The sequence below is a fragment of the Oreochromis niloticus genome, linkage group LG16 (genome assembly GCF_001858045.2).
Source record: "Oreochromis niloticus isolate F11D_XX linkage group LG16, O_niloticus_UMD_NMBU, whole genome shotgun sequence".
Classification (NCBI taxonomy): Eukaryota; Metazoa; Chordata; class Actinopteri; order Cichliformes; family Cichlidae; genus Oreochromis; species Oreochromis niloticus.
The window spans coordinates 13479573-13497808 of NC_031987.2; the positions used below are offsets into that span (position 1 = coordinate 13479573).

The window sequence follows — 18236 nt, forward strand, 5'->3', positions numbered from 1 at the left end:
TTTTTCAAAAAAAATGCAAAATCAAATAAGCTGTCACTGCAAACACTACATTGAGAACTGTCAGCTGAAACTATACGTTACCTTCCTCTCATCTGGGGTTTCCTTCTGCTTTGTGAAATATACACACCTGTACAATCCACTCAAAGACTAACACAATGACTAGGGTGTTGACCTCCTTTTGCATTGTCTGTCAAGTATATGATATTATCTTGGTCTCATCAGTAGGTCTGATTACAGTTCATATCAAATCACTATACACCTTAAGCCACAGGTATATAAAGCAGAGTATCACAGCTGCCTCGGGAATGACATCCTGTTACTGATACTTGGACATTTCGAAGAGAAAAAGTATGGTAAGATATGATTAGCATGCTACTATATTCTAAATAGCTGTGAGACATTGAATATTCTTCAGGATTAAGCTGAAGAATATTTTTTATCTAAAACCAACAATAAGTGTACAATATGATAGCTTAAATTGGGTTTGATAAGTGGTTTGATAGCATGTAGACATGTGGAAAGTAAAGCAGTTTCACTCTCTGCAGCGTGAATGTATCTCAATTCATGTGGGCCAAGCTGGGGCTCAGATTGGTAATGCATGCTGGGAACTGTACTGCCTGGAACATGGGATCCAGCCAGACGGACAGATGCCCACTGACAAAATTGTTGGAGGAGGCGATGACTCCTTCAGCACATTCTTCAGTGAGACACGAGCAGGAAAGCACGTTCCCAGAGCAATCTATGTTGACCTGGAACCTACGGTCATAGGTCAGCACCAGTTATATTTGATATTTTAAGTTGGATATTTTTTAAAGTTCTTTATTGATGTTTGTAAACAGAGTTATATATTTGTTTACTGTTTTTTTTGCATTTCTATTTGTAGAACTTCAATTCATTAAAAGACACCATTTAGATGTGAAAAGCAGCATGTTGAAAATTTAAAAGTTAGATTATATTCTTATTCCTGGAAAAGGTTTCTTGTACCAAAGTAGAAACAGTAAATGTTTTGATTTCTCATCCAGTAAATATCTATCGCTGTTTTGTTGTACAGATGAGGTGCGTGCAGGAACCTACCATCAGCTTTTCCACCCTGAGCAGCTGATTACAGGAAAGGAAGACGCTGCCAACAACTATGCCCGTGGCCACTACACCATCGGCAAAGAGATCATAGATCTGGTCCTGGACAGGACACGTAAATTGGTAAGACTCTATGATAGTGTTAAAGTTTAAATTTGGAGTATATTGAACATTTTGCTCAACTAAATTAAGGGTTTTAATATTTATTCAGGCTGATCAGTGCACTGGCCTGCAGGGATTTCTCATCTTCCACTCTTTTGGTGGAGGCACTGGCTCTGGTTTCACTTCCCTCCTGATGGAGAGGCTCTCTGTTGATTATGGGAAAAAATCAAAGCTTGAGTTTGCCATCTACCCAGCCCCTCAGGTTTCCACAGCAGTGGTGGAGCCTTACAACTCCATCTTAACCACCCACACCACCCTGGAGCACTCTGACTGTGCCTTCATGGTGGACAATGAGGCCATCTATGACATCTGCCGCAGGAACCTTGACATTGAACGTCCCACCTACACCAACCTTAACAGGCTGATTGGCCAGATTGTGTCCTCAATTACAGCCTCACTTCGTTTCGATGGAGCCCTGAATGTTGACCTGACAGAGTTCCAGACCAACTTGGTGCCCTACCCTCGTATCCACTTCCCTCTGGCCACTTACGCCCCGGTCATCTCTGCTGAGAAAGCCTACCATGAGCAGCTGTCTGTAGCTGACATCACCACCACCTGCTTCGAACCAGCTAATCAAATGGTCAAGTGTGATCCTCGTCATGGTAAATACATGGCCTGCTGTCTGCTGTATCGTGGTGATGTGGTGCCCAAAGATGTCAACTCTGCTATCGCAGCCATCAAGACCAAACGCACCATCCAGTTTGTGGACTGGTGCCCCACTGGCTTCAAGGTGGGTATCAATTATCAGCCTCCAACTGTGGTTCCTGGTGGAGACCTGGCCAAGGTGCAGAGGGCTGTGTGTATGCTAAGCAACACCACAGCCATCGCTGAGGCCTGGGCCCGACTGGACCACAAGTTTGACCTGATGTACGCCAAGAGAGCCTTTGTTCACTGGTATGTTGGGGAGGGCATGGAGGAAGGAGAGTTCTCAGAGGCCAGAGAAGATATGGCTACTCTGGAGAAGGATTATGAAGAGGTGGGTGCTGACTATGTGGGGGAGGAGGATGAAGGAGAAGAATACTGATTTTAATCCAGAGTAAATTCATTTTTCCTGGTTTTCAAAATGTGTCTTTTTGCTTTTTTTTTTTTTTTTTTGTAGTGAAAATAAATGTATCAGAAATATGACTACACCAACAAAGTTACAATTTGTGTGAGCAAATGTGAACAGTTTTAATAATCCACATTTCACTAAAAAAAAAAGGTGTTTACATTCATAGCAAAAGAGTATAATGTGCTCTTGGTGTTTTAAGTGTTTCTTTCTCTGGTTTCTGCCTGCTTTAACCACGCGCTCTCTCTCTCTCCCCCCCCCTCCCTCTCTTGCACCTCCCCCACTATCCTCTCCCATGAGGAATGCAAGTTATGAAAGGGCTCCTATGTCAGTTTCTATATACCATTCAGCTGTGACTCTGAGAATGAAAGCAAGAGAAAATAACCGACGGACTCTGGCTGGTGTTGCTTGTGTAGCTCATACTCAGACCATAGCCTGCAGCAACAATAGACTCCCAGTTCGGTTTTGTATGAATCACTGCACTATGATTCAAACAGAGTGGCTGAAAAGCTGCATTAAAAACTGAGCTCTACATTTCTTGGAAACTTTATTTTTTAATCTTTTCACAGTCTGTGATACATTATTGTAATTACCACACTGAAGTTTCTTTGTTCCATATTATTTCATTTGATGAACTTTGGATTATCTTACTTGATTATTTGTATGATTGTTTACTTCTCATCACTTTTTTTTTTTTTTTTTTTTTTTTTACCATTAAAGCATTTTTCTTTTACATATAATAACCCAAATAAACATGTCAGTCTTTCCATTTTTGATTATTTATTTAGTGGTTCAACACAGAGAAGTCTTAGTGTGTGTGTGTGGGTATAGATGACTGAATAAAGTAGCATTGTCAATCTCCTTGCCTACTGATTTTGTTATAGTATATGTATGTTGAGAAATGTGTGGGGGTGGAGTATTTGCATGCTGCAATATAAACAGCTCATTTAAGTTATGTGTTAAAAAATCAAACTAACTCTGAAACTCTAAATGGTGCCATTGCAAACGGACACAAGCACACTGAGAAAAAGAAGTAGGTGGGAAATTGTTAAAAAAAGAAGCAGCGAGGACTGTAGGCAGGCTGATGACGGTGTCTGAAGGGGAGCTGTGGAGGGAAGCTTTTCTGGGTTAGATGAGTGGACAGATCCGGAGAAAAGAGATATGAGTTAGAACAAAACAAAGAAGTCATTAGGGAAGAAAGCTAAACAAAACCAGAACAAAATATGTGGGATACTAAGTATCTCTAGTAGAAAGCTCTGACAGGGAATGACTTATAGATAGTCATAAGACAGACTGCTGGTTAGTGGGCTGATGGGATCAAAGGTGTGCACAATGATTACAGAGGATCTGGGAAACGTAACGAGCCACACCTGCTATACACACACAGACAGAGACATGACATGCAGAGAAAACAAACGGGGGGGGGGGGGGAAGGAAAGAGAACACAGGCAAGTCAGAAGGGGATTGAGGTGTGTATAATAGTAAGAAAAAAATATGTTTTTCATAATGATCTTATGTAGATAAATGTAAGGAGATTTGCCATTAAAATGAGTATTAGGGACTTCCCTCTTTTTTTCCCCCTCCAACTGCTGTTCCCTCCCACAAATGAGCTATGCAGCTGCCTGCTGTGGTTTCCTGCCTGCCCCCTCCACATCCTTGTCTATATAAACTCTGAGTCTCCCTTTTTTCTGCACTTCTGCCTTGTGTCTGAATCCTCAACGTCGGTCGAAGGACAAGCAGACAAAATGGTGAGTAACTGTCTGGCTGATGACGTAGCCTTGAAATTTTCATTGTCTCTCCCCTCCTAACTCCCTTTGTTTCTGTTGCATGGATTAAATATCTAGGCTTTTTTAAATGCTTCAAGTCTTCAGTGTTGTGTGGGAGTTTACTTAAAATCAAATTCTATTAAGTGATCATACTTTTGAGCTAAATTTACACAAAACTTTTTCTAGGGCTTGTCTGAGAATTCGGTGAGAACAATGCACTAGTGTACTTGCATTTGACTAAAAGAGAAGTCACTTCTGTACTATTGGAAAATCTAGGTCAGATGAGACAATGAGTTGAGCTGTTGTCCTTTTCAAACCTTAATCCAGAGCTTTTGGTATAAAAAGAGAAAATCTATAAAGTCTTTAGTTCCTAAACAAGCATAGGATACTGTTTTCACAACTACAAAGTAGTGAGCAGGGTAATCGTGGCAGTGGGGGATGGATTAAAATGAACAGGGAAAAAGAGGAGTGGTCTGGCCTACAAGTGAGAGTTAGTTCGCTGCCATTTTGCAGCTGTTAAGAATTTTAGGGTTGAAGGATGTGGAGAGAAAGAGAGGGTGAGACAGTCATCCCTTCCCGTTACACAGCACTATGGAGCCGGAGAGGATAGGGGAGGGGAGACACAAAATGGGGAGGGATGAGGAAAGGGAGGAGATTCAGGATGAAGAGGTGGGGGTAAGGTTTTCTTCTTGCTGCATGACCTTCCTGTTTGCCATATACAGGATTGTATTTTGCGCCCCCCCCCCCCCCCAGTCATAAAATTCTTTTAGGAAAATAAGGAGCTTGCAGTTATTAACTATATTTCCTGCCCTTTCAACTGTAGAAACACAGAGTTCAGACACTGCGTTGCTTGTATTATATGCACCACTGAAAGCTTAAACATTAGTATTCTGACACACACTTCAGTAAGCAAGCTTTCTTTCCTTACTGAGGTATTTCCTCTTCACAAATTGAACATTGTCTTGTAAATTGATTGGGGGGGCACACTAAGGATCTCTAACAATATACACTCCTAAGAGTCCCCCTGACCACCCCACCCCCATTAGTACTCATTAAATAAGTGCCCCAGTATATTGCTGTGCCTTTCAGCAGTCATAGCTAGTTCAAACTATGATAAATGGTGTCAGGAAGTACATGTGTACATAAACTTCCTTTGTCTAATTTTTTTTTTTTTTGTTCTCCCCTCCCCCAGCGTGAGTGTATTTCTATGCACGTTGGCCAAGCTGGAGCCCAGATGGGCAATGCATGCTGGGAGCTGTACTGCCTGGAACATGGGATCCAGCCAGATGGACAGATGCCCTCTGACAAAACTCTCGGGGGAGGAGATGACTCCTTCAATACCTTCTTCAGTGAGACGGGGGCAGGAAAGCATGTCCCCAGAGCAATCTTTGTTGACCTGGAACCTACTGTCATAGGTAAGTAATGTGCAAATAAACACGTACTTGCATATATTGTCATGGATAATCTGAAAACTGATAAGATAAATTAAAAAAACAACAACAAAAAACCAGATGATTGGGTTAAATTTCCTTTCGAATTGTCATTGTTTTTTTTTTTTATTATTATTTCTAAATGGCACTGTCTGCGAATTAAAGGGACTGATCTTAATTTGATGCAAGAATACTCGAAGCTGCACTCCTAACTTTTTTTTTTCTGTTTCTTGCAGATGAGGTGCGTACAGGAACCTACCGTCAGCTTTTCCACCCTGAGCAGCTGATTACAGGAAAGGAAGACGCTGCCAACAACTATGCCCGTGGCCACTACACCATCGGCAAAGAGATCATAGATCTGGTCCTGGACAGGACACGTAAATTGGTGAGACTCTATGATAGTGTTAACGTTTAAATTTGGAGTATATTGAACATTTTGCTCAACTAAATTACTTTAGGGTTTTAATAATAATGAACTAATACATTTTCAGGCTGATCAGTGCACTGGCCTGCAGGGATTTCTCATCTTCCACTCTTTTGGTGGAGGCACTGGCTCTGGTTTCACTTCCCTCCTGATGGAGAGGCTCTCTGTTGATTATGGGAAAAAATCAAAGCTTGAGTTTGCAGTTTACCCAGCCCCCCAGGTTTCCACAGCAGTGGTGGAGCCTTACAACTCCATCTTAACCACCCACACCACCCTGGAGCACTCTGACTGTGCCTTCATGGTGGACAATGAGGCCATCTATGACATCTGCCGCAGGAACCTTGACATTGAACGTCCCACCTACACCAACCTTAACAGGCTGATTGGCCAGATTGTGTCCTCAATTACAGCCTCACTTCGTTTCGATGGAGCCCTGAATGTTGACCTGACAGAGTTCCAGACCAACTTGGTGCCTTACCCTCGTATCCATTTCCCTCTGGCCACCTATGCCCCGGTCATCTCTGCTGAGAAAGCCTACCATGAGCAGCTGTCTGTAGCTGACATCACCAATGCCTGCTTCGAGCCAGCTAATCAAATGGTCAAGTGTGATCCTCGTCATGGTAAATACATGGCCTGCTGTCTGCTGTATCGTGGTGATGTGGTGCCCAAAGATGTCAACTCTGCTATCGCAGCCATCAAGACCAAACGCACCATCCAGTTTGTGGACTGGTGCCCCACTGGCTTCAAGGTGGGTATCAACTACCAGCCTCCAACTGTGGTTCCTGGTGGAGACCTGGCCAAGGTGCAGAGGGCTGTGTGTATGCTAAGCAACACCACAGCCATCGCTGAGGCCTGGGCCCGACTGGACCACAAGTTTGACCTGATGTACGCCAAGAGAGCCTTTGTTCACTGGTATGTTGGGGAGGGCATGGAGGAAGGAGAGTTCTCAGAGGCCAGAGAAGATATGGCTGCTCTGGAGAAGGATTATGAAGAGGTGGGCACTGACAGCATGGGAGAGGAGGATGAAGAGGGAGAAGAGTACTGAAGAATCAAACATCACGCATTCCAAATGTTATGAAAGTAACACATTCCCACCAAAATCCACACATGTGGTGATTCGTCAGTATTGTCAATAAAAGTTCTCATAAACGTGTCCTATGAATTTGTGGACATTCTTGATCTACTTAACCAGGCTATGTTAGCAAATGTATAACTTAAGTGTGTAATATTGCAACAATCGAGTGCCTTTCTAGTTCAAATGCTAATAATTTATCTTCTGACACAAATGGTGAAGTTATCAATTACACATATTTATTTTTAACAAGGTTCTGGATTTGAAAGTGGAAGAAGATATTTTATCAGCATTATGATGAGTTAGTATTAGCAAATCCAGAGACATCAAAAACACTGTTTTGACACATTACATAATTTATCATATACTTATATTTAAACTTGATATACACAATATTGGTTTTTTTTTTTTTTGTTTTTTTTTTTTTTTTTCCCCCCTCCCCGATGTTTCTGGGCGGCTCCACTTTACTTTTAGAAAAGAAATTCCAGCCTCTGTTTTCAGTTTCCTGCTTTTCTTCACGCCAAGCTGAGTGGCCATTAGGCCTTTTCGATTTACCCCTGGTTCCTGAACTTTTTCCTTAGGCCAGCAGGTGGAAACAAAGTGACACGGTATATCGAGGTTTGTGTAGGTGAGATTGTCTGGTCGCCCTTCAAACCTTTATTCCCTCCGATTAACATAATAGTCTCATATTGGACCAAATTATTTTCCTGTGTAATTTATTCTCCTAATCAAACTGATTTGATGTGAAGTCGAGCCCACTTCAATTCACTGCCAAATGATAACATTCATACATAAATGGCAATCTAATTACGAGCCAAGGTCCCTCATCAAAAATAAAACAGATTAACAACAAAATAACTTAAATTACAAAATTAATCTAATTTATTCGTTGAACTATATTAAATGCCAATATCAAATCCTAAATGTTTCATATGTTTTTTCAGTCTTATTTACAAAATTCACTTAAAAAAATATCTAGATATCTTTCTTTGACAGCCCACCTGCAGTACCCATCTGCCCACCAGGAGGTGGTCTTCTACACTTTACTATTCATAACATGGCCTTGGAGGTTTGATTACACATCGCTGAGCAGTCCACATAACTCTGATATTACATGTGCTCATTGTGTGATCCAGACCAATTACTCTACCGATGAATCACGTGGTAAACTGGAAATCTAATTTCTATAATCGACCTATATGATTACCTACCAATAAGAAAGTGCAGCGGGATGTCAGAATTACACCTTGACTGTAGTAAAACGCAGTACTCGTTTCACCGTTCCAGCTACATAGGAGCGACTGTAAATTATTTAGTAATATCTGCGATGATTGGATGATCTATATTTGAAAAGAAAAAAATAGTTTCTAGGTTTTGGCATATGTTTATGTTTCGAGGTTAAAGCATTATCACGGAGCAACAGGCGGGCGCTGAGGCATGCAGGGCGGGCCCGGTGACGTTTCCAAACACTGGCATTTTCTAGACGCTCAATTTTTTTCTATGCGCTCGCGGTGACGTAGCGCGTGCGGCTTAGAGGAGCACTCGGGACAAACACAGCTGACTGCGCGCATGCTATCTCGGTGGGGACTTCAGCGCAGACCCTAACGTTAGGTTACAGTCATATTGGCTTGGTGGAAAATATTTGCGGTGAAGAAACAGGCCGAAAACAGGGGAGGTGCCTGTACGGCTGTCAACAAAGGAGAAGAAAAAGAGGGGGAGTGTAGTCCAGAAGGACCGCTATAACAACTAATTCATTGTCGCTCCAAACTGGTGGACAGACGGCTAAACTGCTCACTCATTAGGCCAAAACACTCCTAAGGTAGGTCCATTGCCGAGGTTAGCGTAATAACTTGTGCCTATCCAAATAGGTGCTGCAATTTATGACAGATGTCCAACTTTACCATAAAAGGAGATGTGCTACCGAAATACCAAATGATGTTAATTGTGCCCTAATGTCAATACTCGAATAGCACAGCACCTGTGCCTCCAAGTTCATCTGTCCCTGTATTTAAGCGTCTATAAGGCCTGCAGTCATGTCAGCACTGCAGCAGTTGACGAATGCCTTGGCGCTAGAAATAACATAGTAATGAGGCTTGTATGAGTACATGGCTCATCCTGTAGGGGCATAGAAAGTTAGATTTAGTTGTTTCACCTCAGTTTGGAAGCCCCCTTCAGCCCCCAAACGATTACAAATGAGACTGGCATCTCGGTTAGGGTGTCGTCTGTGGCTATTATAGAACTGCTGACTGTGCCAAGATCTTATTTTTTTGAAAAAGATCACAGGCTTGATGCTTTCATGTGACCGTTGTAAAACAGTTTATAACAGGTTAATTTATGATTCAGTGAAGTCTGCTGATTAGGTTTTTATTTACTCTTTCAAACGCAATATATTTGTTGGAAATTTCAGATTATAAAAGGACCTGAAGGGTTTTTTTTAGACTAGTTTAAGAGAATGTGTTTGGCTTTAAAATCTCTACAGATTGACTTTTCTGTCCTTTTATGCATGCATCACATACAAGTTGCTAATTGTTTAGTTAAAAATTAAAACATTACTAACCATACTGCTTCCACACTAATTTCATGTTCTAGCTTCAAAGTGCTGATTAATAATACTTAACTCAAGTTAAAAAGCATTATTGAAATTAATGTAGCTTTAAACTCAGTATAGTTCAACTCACAAGTCTTACAGTAATACAGCTGTTGAACAGTTTGAGCAGCACTGTCTCAGTTAAATCATAATTTAAGTCAATTTTAGGAGGATATTATTTCCCAGCTTCTAAATACATGTTTTAGAATCGTTTTACTGTATACAATAGATCCATTGGGCTCATATAACCTCCACTACAATGGTGATTAAGTATTATTTAAAATCTATCATTATTATTATTGTTATTGTTGTTATATTCTATCTATTCATTATTTAAAATCTACTTGGTTCCATAGATACAAAAGTTTTTTTTAGTCAAGAGCAGCATTTTTTTAAATGATGCAGAAGCTGTGCATCCACACACATTGGTGCTTTTAATTTTTGACCAAACGAAAACTTGTATTTATATTTTTCTTTCAGCGTGGTGTTTTGAGGAGTAACAGGAGGTGACATGGTGGACTACTATAGCATCTTGGGAGTGTCCAAAACAGCCACTCAGGATGACATCAAGAAAGCGTAAGTATCCTGGGACTATTTGAAGTGTTAGAAAATATAGTCATAAGTAACAAAAAGTTCACTCGAGTAAAAAAATACTGTTTCTGAAGATATATTTGAAGTGTGAAAACCTACTGTAGATAACAAGGTTATGTAAGCACTGAAAAACTGAGGCCACTGCCAGTATGTGTTTTTGTGTGTTTATTTTTTAAGAGTTTACGAACTTAAGATAACCTTTGAGTTTAATTTCAGTCCAAAAAATGTGTTTTTCAGGGCAAAGATGCATCATCATATTATGTCACTAAATAAGCTCATATCTCATAGATAGAGGTTTAAGAACTAGACCTTCATTATGTGTGTGGTTATTTATATATTATCATGGATGTTCGATGTTGTTTGTGTTTTCAGGTACCGGAAATTGGCCTTGAAATGGCATCCTGACAAAAATCCAGACAACAAGGAGGAAGCAGAGAAAAAGTTCAAAGAAGTCGCTGAGGCCTATGAAGTCCTGTCTGACAGTAAGTCACCATAGATGACAACTGGTCTAATATGTACAAGGTACACTGTAGATGTGTATGTGTACAGATATTGATATCCGTGGGTAATTTTTTCCTTTTTGACAGAGAGCAAACGTGATGCATACGACAGATATGGAAATGACAGAATGCGACACACAGGTATATATATATTTATAGATATATATATATATATATATATATAAAAATCAGGGATATTGTTGCATCCATTATAGTAATCATTAGCAATCTTCTAATTGTTACAGTTTAAGAAAAAAATGTGTGTTTTGGTAATTTTCTTACTACTACTACCTATCCTTCCTACTTGCTACTTCTCCTTTACATTTGTCCTTATTTTACTTTTTCCTCCTCGCTCTCCTGACTGTGACATGTTGGTTTCTCAGGTTCCTCCAGCTCGGACTTTACAGATATCCCAGGCTTCACCTTCACATTCCGCAGCCCAGATGAGGTGTTCAGAGAGTTCTTTGGTGGACAGGATCCCTTTGCCAGCTTCTTCGGTAAGTAAAACATATACTGGGGTGGGGTTCATCTGTTATTAGTATTAGGTTCAGAAACTAATACTAACATTTATTTATTCAGTTTAGAGGTAAAATAAAAAATATGATGAGAGTAATTTGTCTTAGGTCTACTGTAACCGAACTAAATTAAAAACTACAGTATATTCTAAAGTAACAAATATAAGAACTAGCTTGAATATAGACAAATAGCTCAATTATAAATATTCAGAATATTACAGAAATTAAATGTAAATGGGCAATATTCTACTCTAAACTGTCAACTGTAAAACCTCTAAAGTGCTATTTGTTATTTTCACTGCAAAAGGGAGTAACTATTGCACTGTGTACTGTATATTAGAGCTGTACAGGCAGATAGCCACAGGCAGGAAAGATTTCCTGCTTCGTTCAGTGGTGCATTTGGGTAATTTCAGTCTGTCACTGACTGTGCTCCTGTGACTGGCCAGCACGTCATGGACTGGATGGGAGGTATTGTCCATTACTGTTGTATTTTTATGTACTTGCATGTTTCTGTCTCTTACTCAGATGACTTCTCCTCGTTTGGAAGCTCATCCTCTCGTCTTGGCCCAGGGCGATTCTTCTCTTTTCCATCAGGAGGAGGTAAAGAATTAAATATTATAAGTAAACTGTTTGCAGAGGATTGAAGAGGATTTTCCCATGTAGTTTTTCTTTCAGCTTTCCTTTACTGGTAATTAATGCAATTCTACTCAGTTAAACCTCTATCATAAGTGGTTTCTATCATCAGTGGTTGCCAGGAATGTCTCACAGAAAGAGGGTCTATAACCTTTTGTGTTTTATATCATCAACAAATGCCAGATTAATGTTATTTGATATTGTTAATCTCAAGAGTTTCACTTGTTAATTTAAAAAAAATGCTTAAAAGAATTAATATCAGGAGATGGTTTAGATACATTAAAAACTAATATTGCTTTCCTCTCCTCTCTTTGATTGTTTGACTCTACAGTTGAATTCTCCTCTTTCTCCACTACCTTGGGTGGTCTGGATGGGATGGACAGCATGGGTGGAGGGATGGGCAACTTTAGATCAGTTTCTACTTCCACTCGCATCATAAATGGAAAACGCACCACCACCAAGAAGTATGTAATTCCTTCTCAATTCCTAATATGTATATAAGTATATTATCGTCAAAGCAAAAAGTGAAAAATTAATTGAAGAATATATTAAATTTAGCATCAGTGAACAGTTTTACATTCCAGCATTTTAAGAATTATCTTGATGTGACTGTGGTTGCTGAATAAGAGAAGTGCTTATGTGCATATTTGAATTGTACTTGTCTCAGTAGATTGTCCCTAGAAGCAGATCGTCATCTATTGTTACCATTTACCATTGTTAGGGAATACTTTAGATTTAGAACAAAGAACAAATCGTATGCAAAGGGCGCCATAAAGTTGTGTTGGCACTACAAAACAACAAAACTAATGTATACACCTCCTAAAAATGCAGCATTCACACTGCAGTATGAAAAATGCATGAAGACCCTGAAAGACCTTGTAGAGGCTGATGACATGTCTCGTCCAATAACAATTCATAAATCCATAAAAGTGAGGCTGTACATCACATACAGCATATCGTTTAAGCCCACAAAGATGTAGTGGAAATGCGAACACAGTCTCATTTCATTTCTCTATAGATCTGTGTTTTTCTAAAGGGGGAAAACTTGCACTGTATGCAAAATGCCAGAGGGTAAGCGTAATTAACAGGAATATAGTGCAATGTAAAAGTGAAAGCAGTGCCCTCGTTATTAGTTTATATTCTTTTTCTACTGAAATGAATCAAGGGGACTGTCTACAAAGGTTTGTAGACAGTCCAAAGCATAGATGTGAAAGCATTCTTATCTTTATGTGGCAGTGCATTTGTGTCACTAAAATGAAAGTGAGTAATCGTGGTAGATAATCATGATTTTGGTGTTAATCAAAATATTTTTTGGCTGTAATCTCTCAGCCCTAAGACTGAGTGTGCACTTGCACAAACACAGAGGCACTAGCACTGATGGTGGCTTTTAAATAATTCCACTTATGTCTGTATTTGTCTTTCCTACAGGATAAAGGAGAATGGGCAGGAAAGAATAGAGATCGAGGAGGATGGCATGTTAAAGAGTGTTCTAATTAATGGTGAGACAATGCTGACTGAATAAATGAATTGAGAACAAAAAAAACCTTTATTCTGGTGCTTATTTGCTTTAACCTGAAAATACAAATTCAGTGTCAGCGTTTTCTAATACAGCAACAATTGTGTCAAAATGCAGTGCTGCATTTGCTTATTCAAAAGATTTCAATGCAAGCATGGAAATGTTTTAAAAAAACAGACGAGGTTTCAGTTTGTATTTAATCTGTCTTATTAGTTCTTATTTTTAATATTTTTTGTATTTTTAATTCAGGTTATTTTCAGTCAGTTCCCACAGTAGGTTTGCTTTTTAAGTTTAGTTTAATTTTTAAAAAGGTTTAGTTATAGTTGAGTTTTTATGACTTTCAGTGTTAGTTTAATCGTATTGTATTGAGAACATGCGCCAAAGGCAAAATTTAAGAAAATTAGTATAGATATTACAATAAAAACACTGAACGTTTTGAAAGCAGTTAACTCTTAGTCTTGTAGACATCCGAAGTCTCAATAAACACATTCATCAGTGCGTCATCAGCTAAGTTATGATATCTAATTTTACATGTTTAACAAATACCAAAACTAAGGATATTTGCTTGATATTTTTCACAAAATAATTTCAGTTAGTTTTTTTAATGTTTTAGTTTTTGGTTTAGTTTGGTTAACTATATTAACCTTGGCTTTAGTTTTTCGTATTTCTGCTTGACCTGAAGTTTTTGCTTGGTTATGTGTTTTTCTGTATGTCTAAGGTTTTTGCTTTGTGTTGATTGTGCAGTGAGACAGCTGTCTTGTTGTTTTTGTTTTGATCGAAGGTGTGGAAGATGAAATGGCCCTTGCTCTGGAGCTGAGCCGACGAGAGGAACAGGCCACTCCGAAGCCACGACTCCAGAACAGAACCGCAGAGTCAGACAGATCCCGGCTGAGCCCTTACACTTCACCCACGCATCGTTCATTTAGCTCGGCCCCATTCTACCACTACGGGGTTGCAGGAGGCAGCGAGGATGATGAGGAAGATGAAGACCTACAGATGGCTTTGGCATGCAGCCTGTCAGAAATGGAAGCCCAGCAGAGAGCTGCTGCTAACGACTACATATCAGGTGCTCGGGGTGGGGGCAGAGCTGTCAGTGACAAAACCAGGGGCTGTTTAGATGGCGGGATTGCTAAGGCAAAACTTTTGAATGTACAGAGCAGGGAAGAGGTTGTTGCAGGGCAGAAATGTAAAGAGATTAAATTGGGTTCAGTGGCTGGAGATGGATGCAAAAGTGTGGCAAAGGGTACAGTCGAGCCAGGCTTCTCTCCTGAGTCATCCACAACTGCCAGCAGTACACCCCTAAGCCAGTGCAGTGAGGATAAGTTTAAACCTGTGATAAAAAGTGATTGCAGTGTGAAAAAGAAAAAGAAGTGTGGGTGTGTTGTCTCCTAATGATGTGTTTGTGTAGGTTTACTTTCTTTGGGTTGCCTTATTATACTGACCTCAGTGTTTTGCCTTCAGCCAGCTCTAATGTAATGTGAATTGAGCAGATCTTTATTTGAGACAGTGCCTATACTGATGACAAGGCTTCACATTCCTCCAAAGGAACACACTAAAGATAAGATTTGTGGTTACATTTCTACATTATCACAGGCATTTAAATTGTTTTTGCAGTTGGGTGCAAGCCGGTGTGGAGGATTGCTTGTGAACGCGAATTTGCCAGATATTTGCATAGACTGATGAATTGCAATTAAGTGATGATTTAGATCTGTTGTATATATGGCCGCAATTGAGTCTTTTGTGAGGACCAGTTTAAGTTTAAGTAACTCTAAAACAAAGCTTGAAAGGCCTTTTAGAATTTAAGGTTTGTGTTTGGGTTTAAAGCCAAACCTGGAATATATTTGGGAATTTTGAGGTTTGTGTAAGTTTTTTTCAGAATACATTATGTCAGTGAAGGTCTAAATTTGAGTGTGTGCGGTGGTGTTTGTGTGTGCATGTTGTACTGTGTAGGTCTTTGTGTGTTTGAGTCAGCTGAGACCTTGCCATAGAATTTTCTCATTCAGACTCTCTGGCAGTGGGAATGTTGCACAACTGTGCCACACGGAAATCAAAGGTAGCCCACAGAACTTTTTGTGGTTTATTTCCAGGTTGCCACATAAAATACTTTTGACTGAAGACCAGTGTTTCTCAGTCAGCTACCGGTAGTTATAATGTCAAGAATATGTATGAAGCAATAAGTAGTTAGGTGAAGCACATGCTCACACACTTTGACTATCTTGTTGTTGGAAAGTTGAAGTAGGGAGGAGCTCATATATCATTAAATCCAAGTTTATCATATGTTGATCCTGCACTTTTACCACAAATAGCATTAAAATTGTAATCAGATTTTAGATTATAGTTTGGGGAAAGCACTTTATTAAGGACAAATAACAGTATTGTGACTGAAACAGCTACAAATAATGATTGTTAAGTCTTTGTACATGTTAACTACTTATGTGTTTACTATTCTTACATTACACGATGCAAACGTGCCAAGCTTTATAAACAAATTAAAAAGATAAATCAGTTTTTGGTTTCTCCTTGGTCCTCCTGCAGTAGATGTGACTGAGAGTGTTGTCAAGAGATTGGAGGAAGAAGAAAGTGACAATGATTGTGACGGCAGTGTGTTACCCGTCCTGGATTTTTTAAAATTTTGTATTATTGCATCTGGTTACAGGATGTATAATAGCTAAATGATCAAAGAACATTTGTTTACGTGCTCCCTGAGCGAAATATTAAACCTCAGCCAGTTCCAGGTGAGCTCCCTTGTGTGCAAAATTACAAACACTGTACTTTAGGGGTGACTTGATGACTTTCCCTCCTGCACTGCTTCCCAAATTTCAGTTAGACAATCAGTCAGCTGCTACTAAAGTTGGGTTTAATGTGAATGGTAACTGAAATAGTTTATCCAGCTCATGTCCTGCTAATGTAGATTTTGTTGGGTTGCATGTTTGTGTATGTGAGACAGTCACAGGACGGAGTCACTGAAGATAGTGTTGGAGCTCATGGATAAAACTCAAATATGCCTTTTTCGTAGATCTCAAGTAACATGAAGATACTGCCAATGTTTTAAGTGCGACACTAAGAAATGTTTTAAATGTGGTTGTTGCTGCAGGGCAAAGCTGAAGGCAAAAGAAAATCATGCTGGTGCCAAATCATGCAGATGTTAAAATAATTACTGCTGCCAGTGTTATGTTGTAATATGCATTAAAAAAAACACACATGCCTGTCACAGTTAGTTTCTAATTACAGGCAGTGTCCCTTTGCCCTGGTGTGTTTTATGCTTTATGTTTATAATTTTTATTGACACATATTTTTCACGAGTGCCTCATTCATCATAGATTGCATGAGTTTTGTTTTCACTTGAAAGTATAGCTGTCAGCACTGGCGAAGACTAAGAGTGAAATAGGCAAATGAAAACTTTAATAAATATATCAGCCTGTATTAATTGTTACTGATTACTCATATGTTGATGTTCTTTTTATTTTCACATTGTTAAAAAGGAATTAACGAATAAAGATTGTGCCACAAGATAATTTGGAATATTTTTTTTATTTAGAATATGGCAGCCACGTATTTCCACTAATTTCCACTAAATTCATGCTAGTGCAAAATGATGATACAGTATGATAACTGTTTAATAATTATATAGTCATGGAAATTTGAAGGATTATTTTCAGTTCTCAGGACCCTTAAACATTATAAGACAACAGAATCATGCATTAAAAACTACTTCCTGCTTTTACTGATTTGGAAACTGCACATGTATGTGGGTTAACTGTTTCTGTGTGTGTCTTCATTAAGTTCAAATCAGGAGCTTGTATTTTCAGTGTAGCCCTTATTATGCGAGCGGCATAATGCACCATTTGTGATAAGATATGTAACAAGGGCAAGGGCATCATTAGACATTGTGTTTTAAACTAAAAAAGTAATTAAGTCCCATAGACTGTTGTGTGTTTTTATTTTATTGTATTTTTAATTTCGTTTATCTCTACTTACGACTTCCTTGGACCAGGTTATTCAGTCTTGTTGGCTCTAATGTTTAAATGTGCTGGATCACATAAACATTACTTTTCATCTGTTATGTAGCAAACACATCTAGTATCATATTTTTGGGACATAAATTTGAATACTTGTTCTTTTCTCTTACGATTCATGCTTCCTGTTTCAGACTCAGACTTCGAGGCCTTCACAACCTAACCTGATTGGCTCACGCTGCTCTGTGCCCTTGCCCTGCCCTGAGGTAAAGAACCAGTGTGAATCTGAGGCACCCATTCCTTCTCCTGCCCCCAAACTCTATGTAGACGAGATCAGATGATGCCTACTTGCATATCTGATTAAGTATAACCTGTCCTTGTACATCTATTCTTACAGGTCAAAGATTATATCCCACGATGCACTTTTCTCTGCCCACCATGGCTCCTACCTGCTGAATGACACTTATAAGATATATGTATTTAATATGTGTGTGTCTCTGAGTGCATGTGTGTACGTAGCTCATTGTGGAACAAAAGACTGAAAACTCTAAAGAGGTACAGTAGTTATAATCATCTCTTCATCAAATGATCATGTTTCTAATAAATATGAAAACGGTGCACAAAGCAAAAAGAAAGTTCTTGTAAAACATATGAAGCAGAGAAAATAAAGATTTTCCTGCTGATTTTTTTTCCTCAGTTTGTGGTAGCGTCTTTGTGACAAGATTAAGGCTAACTGTCTAAGGGTTAAGATAAAACCATAAAGTTGAGGTAAAAAATTGTAATACATTTATCTTTAACTGTTTTGGAGCGTTAAAAAGCAAATGTGTGAAGCACTGATAAAATGCTGTGCGTCCTCATGTTTGTTGTTATAAGAAAAAATTTCCTAATGATCTGAATTGCTAGTTTCAAGTGTTAATGTTCATTTTGTAGATTATGGTGTCTGTTGATGTTAAGAAAGG

General features: G+C 39.1%; 3 protein-coding genes across 5 annotated transcripts; all 3 read left to right on the forward strand.

The window, feature by feature from the left end:
• The first annotated feature begins 315 nt into the window (after window positions 1-315).
• LOC100708257 (tubulin alpha-1A chain) lies at window positions 316-3305 on the forward strand. The gene is made up of 5 exons (XM_019353232.2): window positions 316-353; window positions 546-768; window positions 1052-1200; window positions 1289-2215; window positions 2588-3305. The coding sequence occupies exons 1-5, from the start codon at window positions 351-353 to the stop codon at window positions 2600-2602; spliced, it is 1317 nt and encodes a 438-aa protein (XP_019208777.1). The 5' UTR covers window positions 316-350; the 3' UTR covers window positions 2603-3305.
• Window positions 3306-3667: 362 nt separating this feature from the next.
• On the forward strand, window positions 3668-7069 carry LOC109197651 (tubulin alpha chain). Of its 2 annotated transcripts, XM_019353229.1 has the most exons (5): window positions 3668-3756; window positions 3906-4035; window positions 5246-5468; window positions 5720-5868; window positions 5975-7069. In XM_019353229.1, the coding sequence occupies exons 1-5, from the start codon at window positions 3683-3685 to the stop codon at window positions 6950-6952; spliced, it is 1554 nt and encodes a 517-aa protein (XP_019208774.1). In that variant the 5' UTR covers window positions 3668-3682; the 3' UTR covers window positions 6953-7069. The 2 variants fall into 2 exon arrangements, with proteins under 2 accessions (XP_019208774.1, XP_019208775.1); XM_019353230.1 differs by having other exon boundaries at window positions 3701-4035.
• A 1340-nt stretch (window positions 7070-8409) lies between these two features.
• Window positions 8410-18134, forward strand: dnajb2 (DnaJ heat shock protein family (Hsp40) member B2). Of its 2 annotated transcripts, XM_005451912.4 has the most exons (11): window positions 8423-8798; window positions 10047-10142; window positions 10530-10639; window positions 10745-10798; window positions 11041-11154; window positions 11698-11772; window positions 12137-12269; window positions 13234-13304; window positions 14103-14387; window positions 17472-17543; window positions 17675-18134. In XM_005451912.4, the coding sequence occupies exons 2-10, from the start codon at window positions 10078-10080 to the stop codon at window positions 17498-17500; spliced, it is 936 nt and encodes a 311-aa protein (XP_005451969.1). In that variant the 5' UTR covers window positions 8423-8798; window positions 10047-10077; the 3' UTR covers window positions 17501-17543; window positions 17675-18134. The 2 variants fall into 2 exon arrangements, with proteins under 2 accessions (XP_005451967.1, XP_005451969.1); XM_005451910.4 differs by lacking the exons at window positions 17472-17543; window positions 17675-18134 and having other exon boundaries at window positions 8410-8798; window positions 14103-16833.
• Window positions 18135-18236: the final 102 nt, after the last annotated feature.

What these genes read in the sequence shown, in the direction of transcription:
- LOC100708257 (XM_019353232.2), top strand. An exon ending in CCTGGAACCTACGGTCATAG is followed by an intron (nt 769 to 1,051) that starts GTCAGCACCAGT and finishes TTTGTTGTACAG; the next exon opens with ATGAGGTGCGTGCAGGAACC. An exon ending in TGGACAGGACACGTAAATTG is followed by an intron (nt 1,201 to 1,288) that starts GTAAGACTCTAT and finishes ATATTTATTCAG; the next exon opens with GCTGATCAGTGCACTGGCCT.
- LOC109197651 (XM_019353229.1), top strand. Translation starts at nt 3,683, where the DNA reads ATGACATGCAGAGAAAACAAACGGGGGGGGGGGGGGAAGGAAAGAGAA. An exon ending in CAAGTCAGAAGGGGATTGAG is followed by an intron (nt 3,757 to 3,905) that starts GTGTGTATAATA and finishes TGAGCTATGCAG; the next exon opens with CTGCCTGCTGTGGTTTCCTG. An exon ending in TGGACAGGACACGTAAATTG is followed by an intron (nt 5,869 to 5,974) that starts GTGAGACTCTAT and finishes ATACATTTTCAG; the next exon opens with GCTGATCAGTGCACTGGCCT.
- dnajb2 (XM_005451910.4), top strand. Translation starts at nt 10,078, where the DNA reads ATGGTGGACTACTATAGCATCTTGGGAGTGTCCAAAACAGCCACTCAG. An exon ending in CTATGAAGTCCTGTCTGACA is followed by an intron (nt 10,640 to 10,744) that starts GTAAGTCACCAT and finishes CCTTTTTGACAG; the next exon opens with AGAGCAAACGTGATGCATAC. An exon ending in TCCCTTTGCCAGCTTCTTCG is followed by an intron (nt 11,155 to 11,697) that starts GTAAGTAAAACA and finishes TCTCTTACTCAG; the next exon opens with ATGACTTCTCCTCGTTTGGA.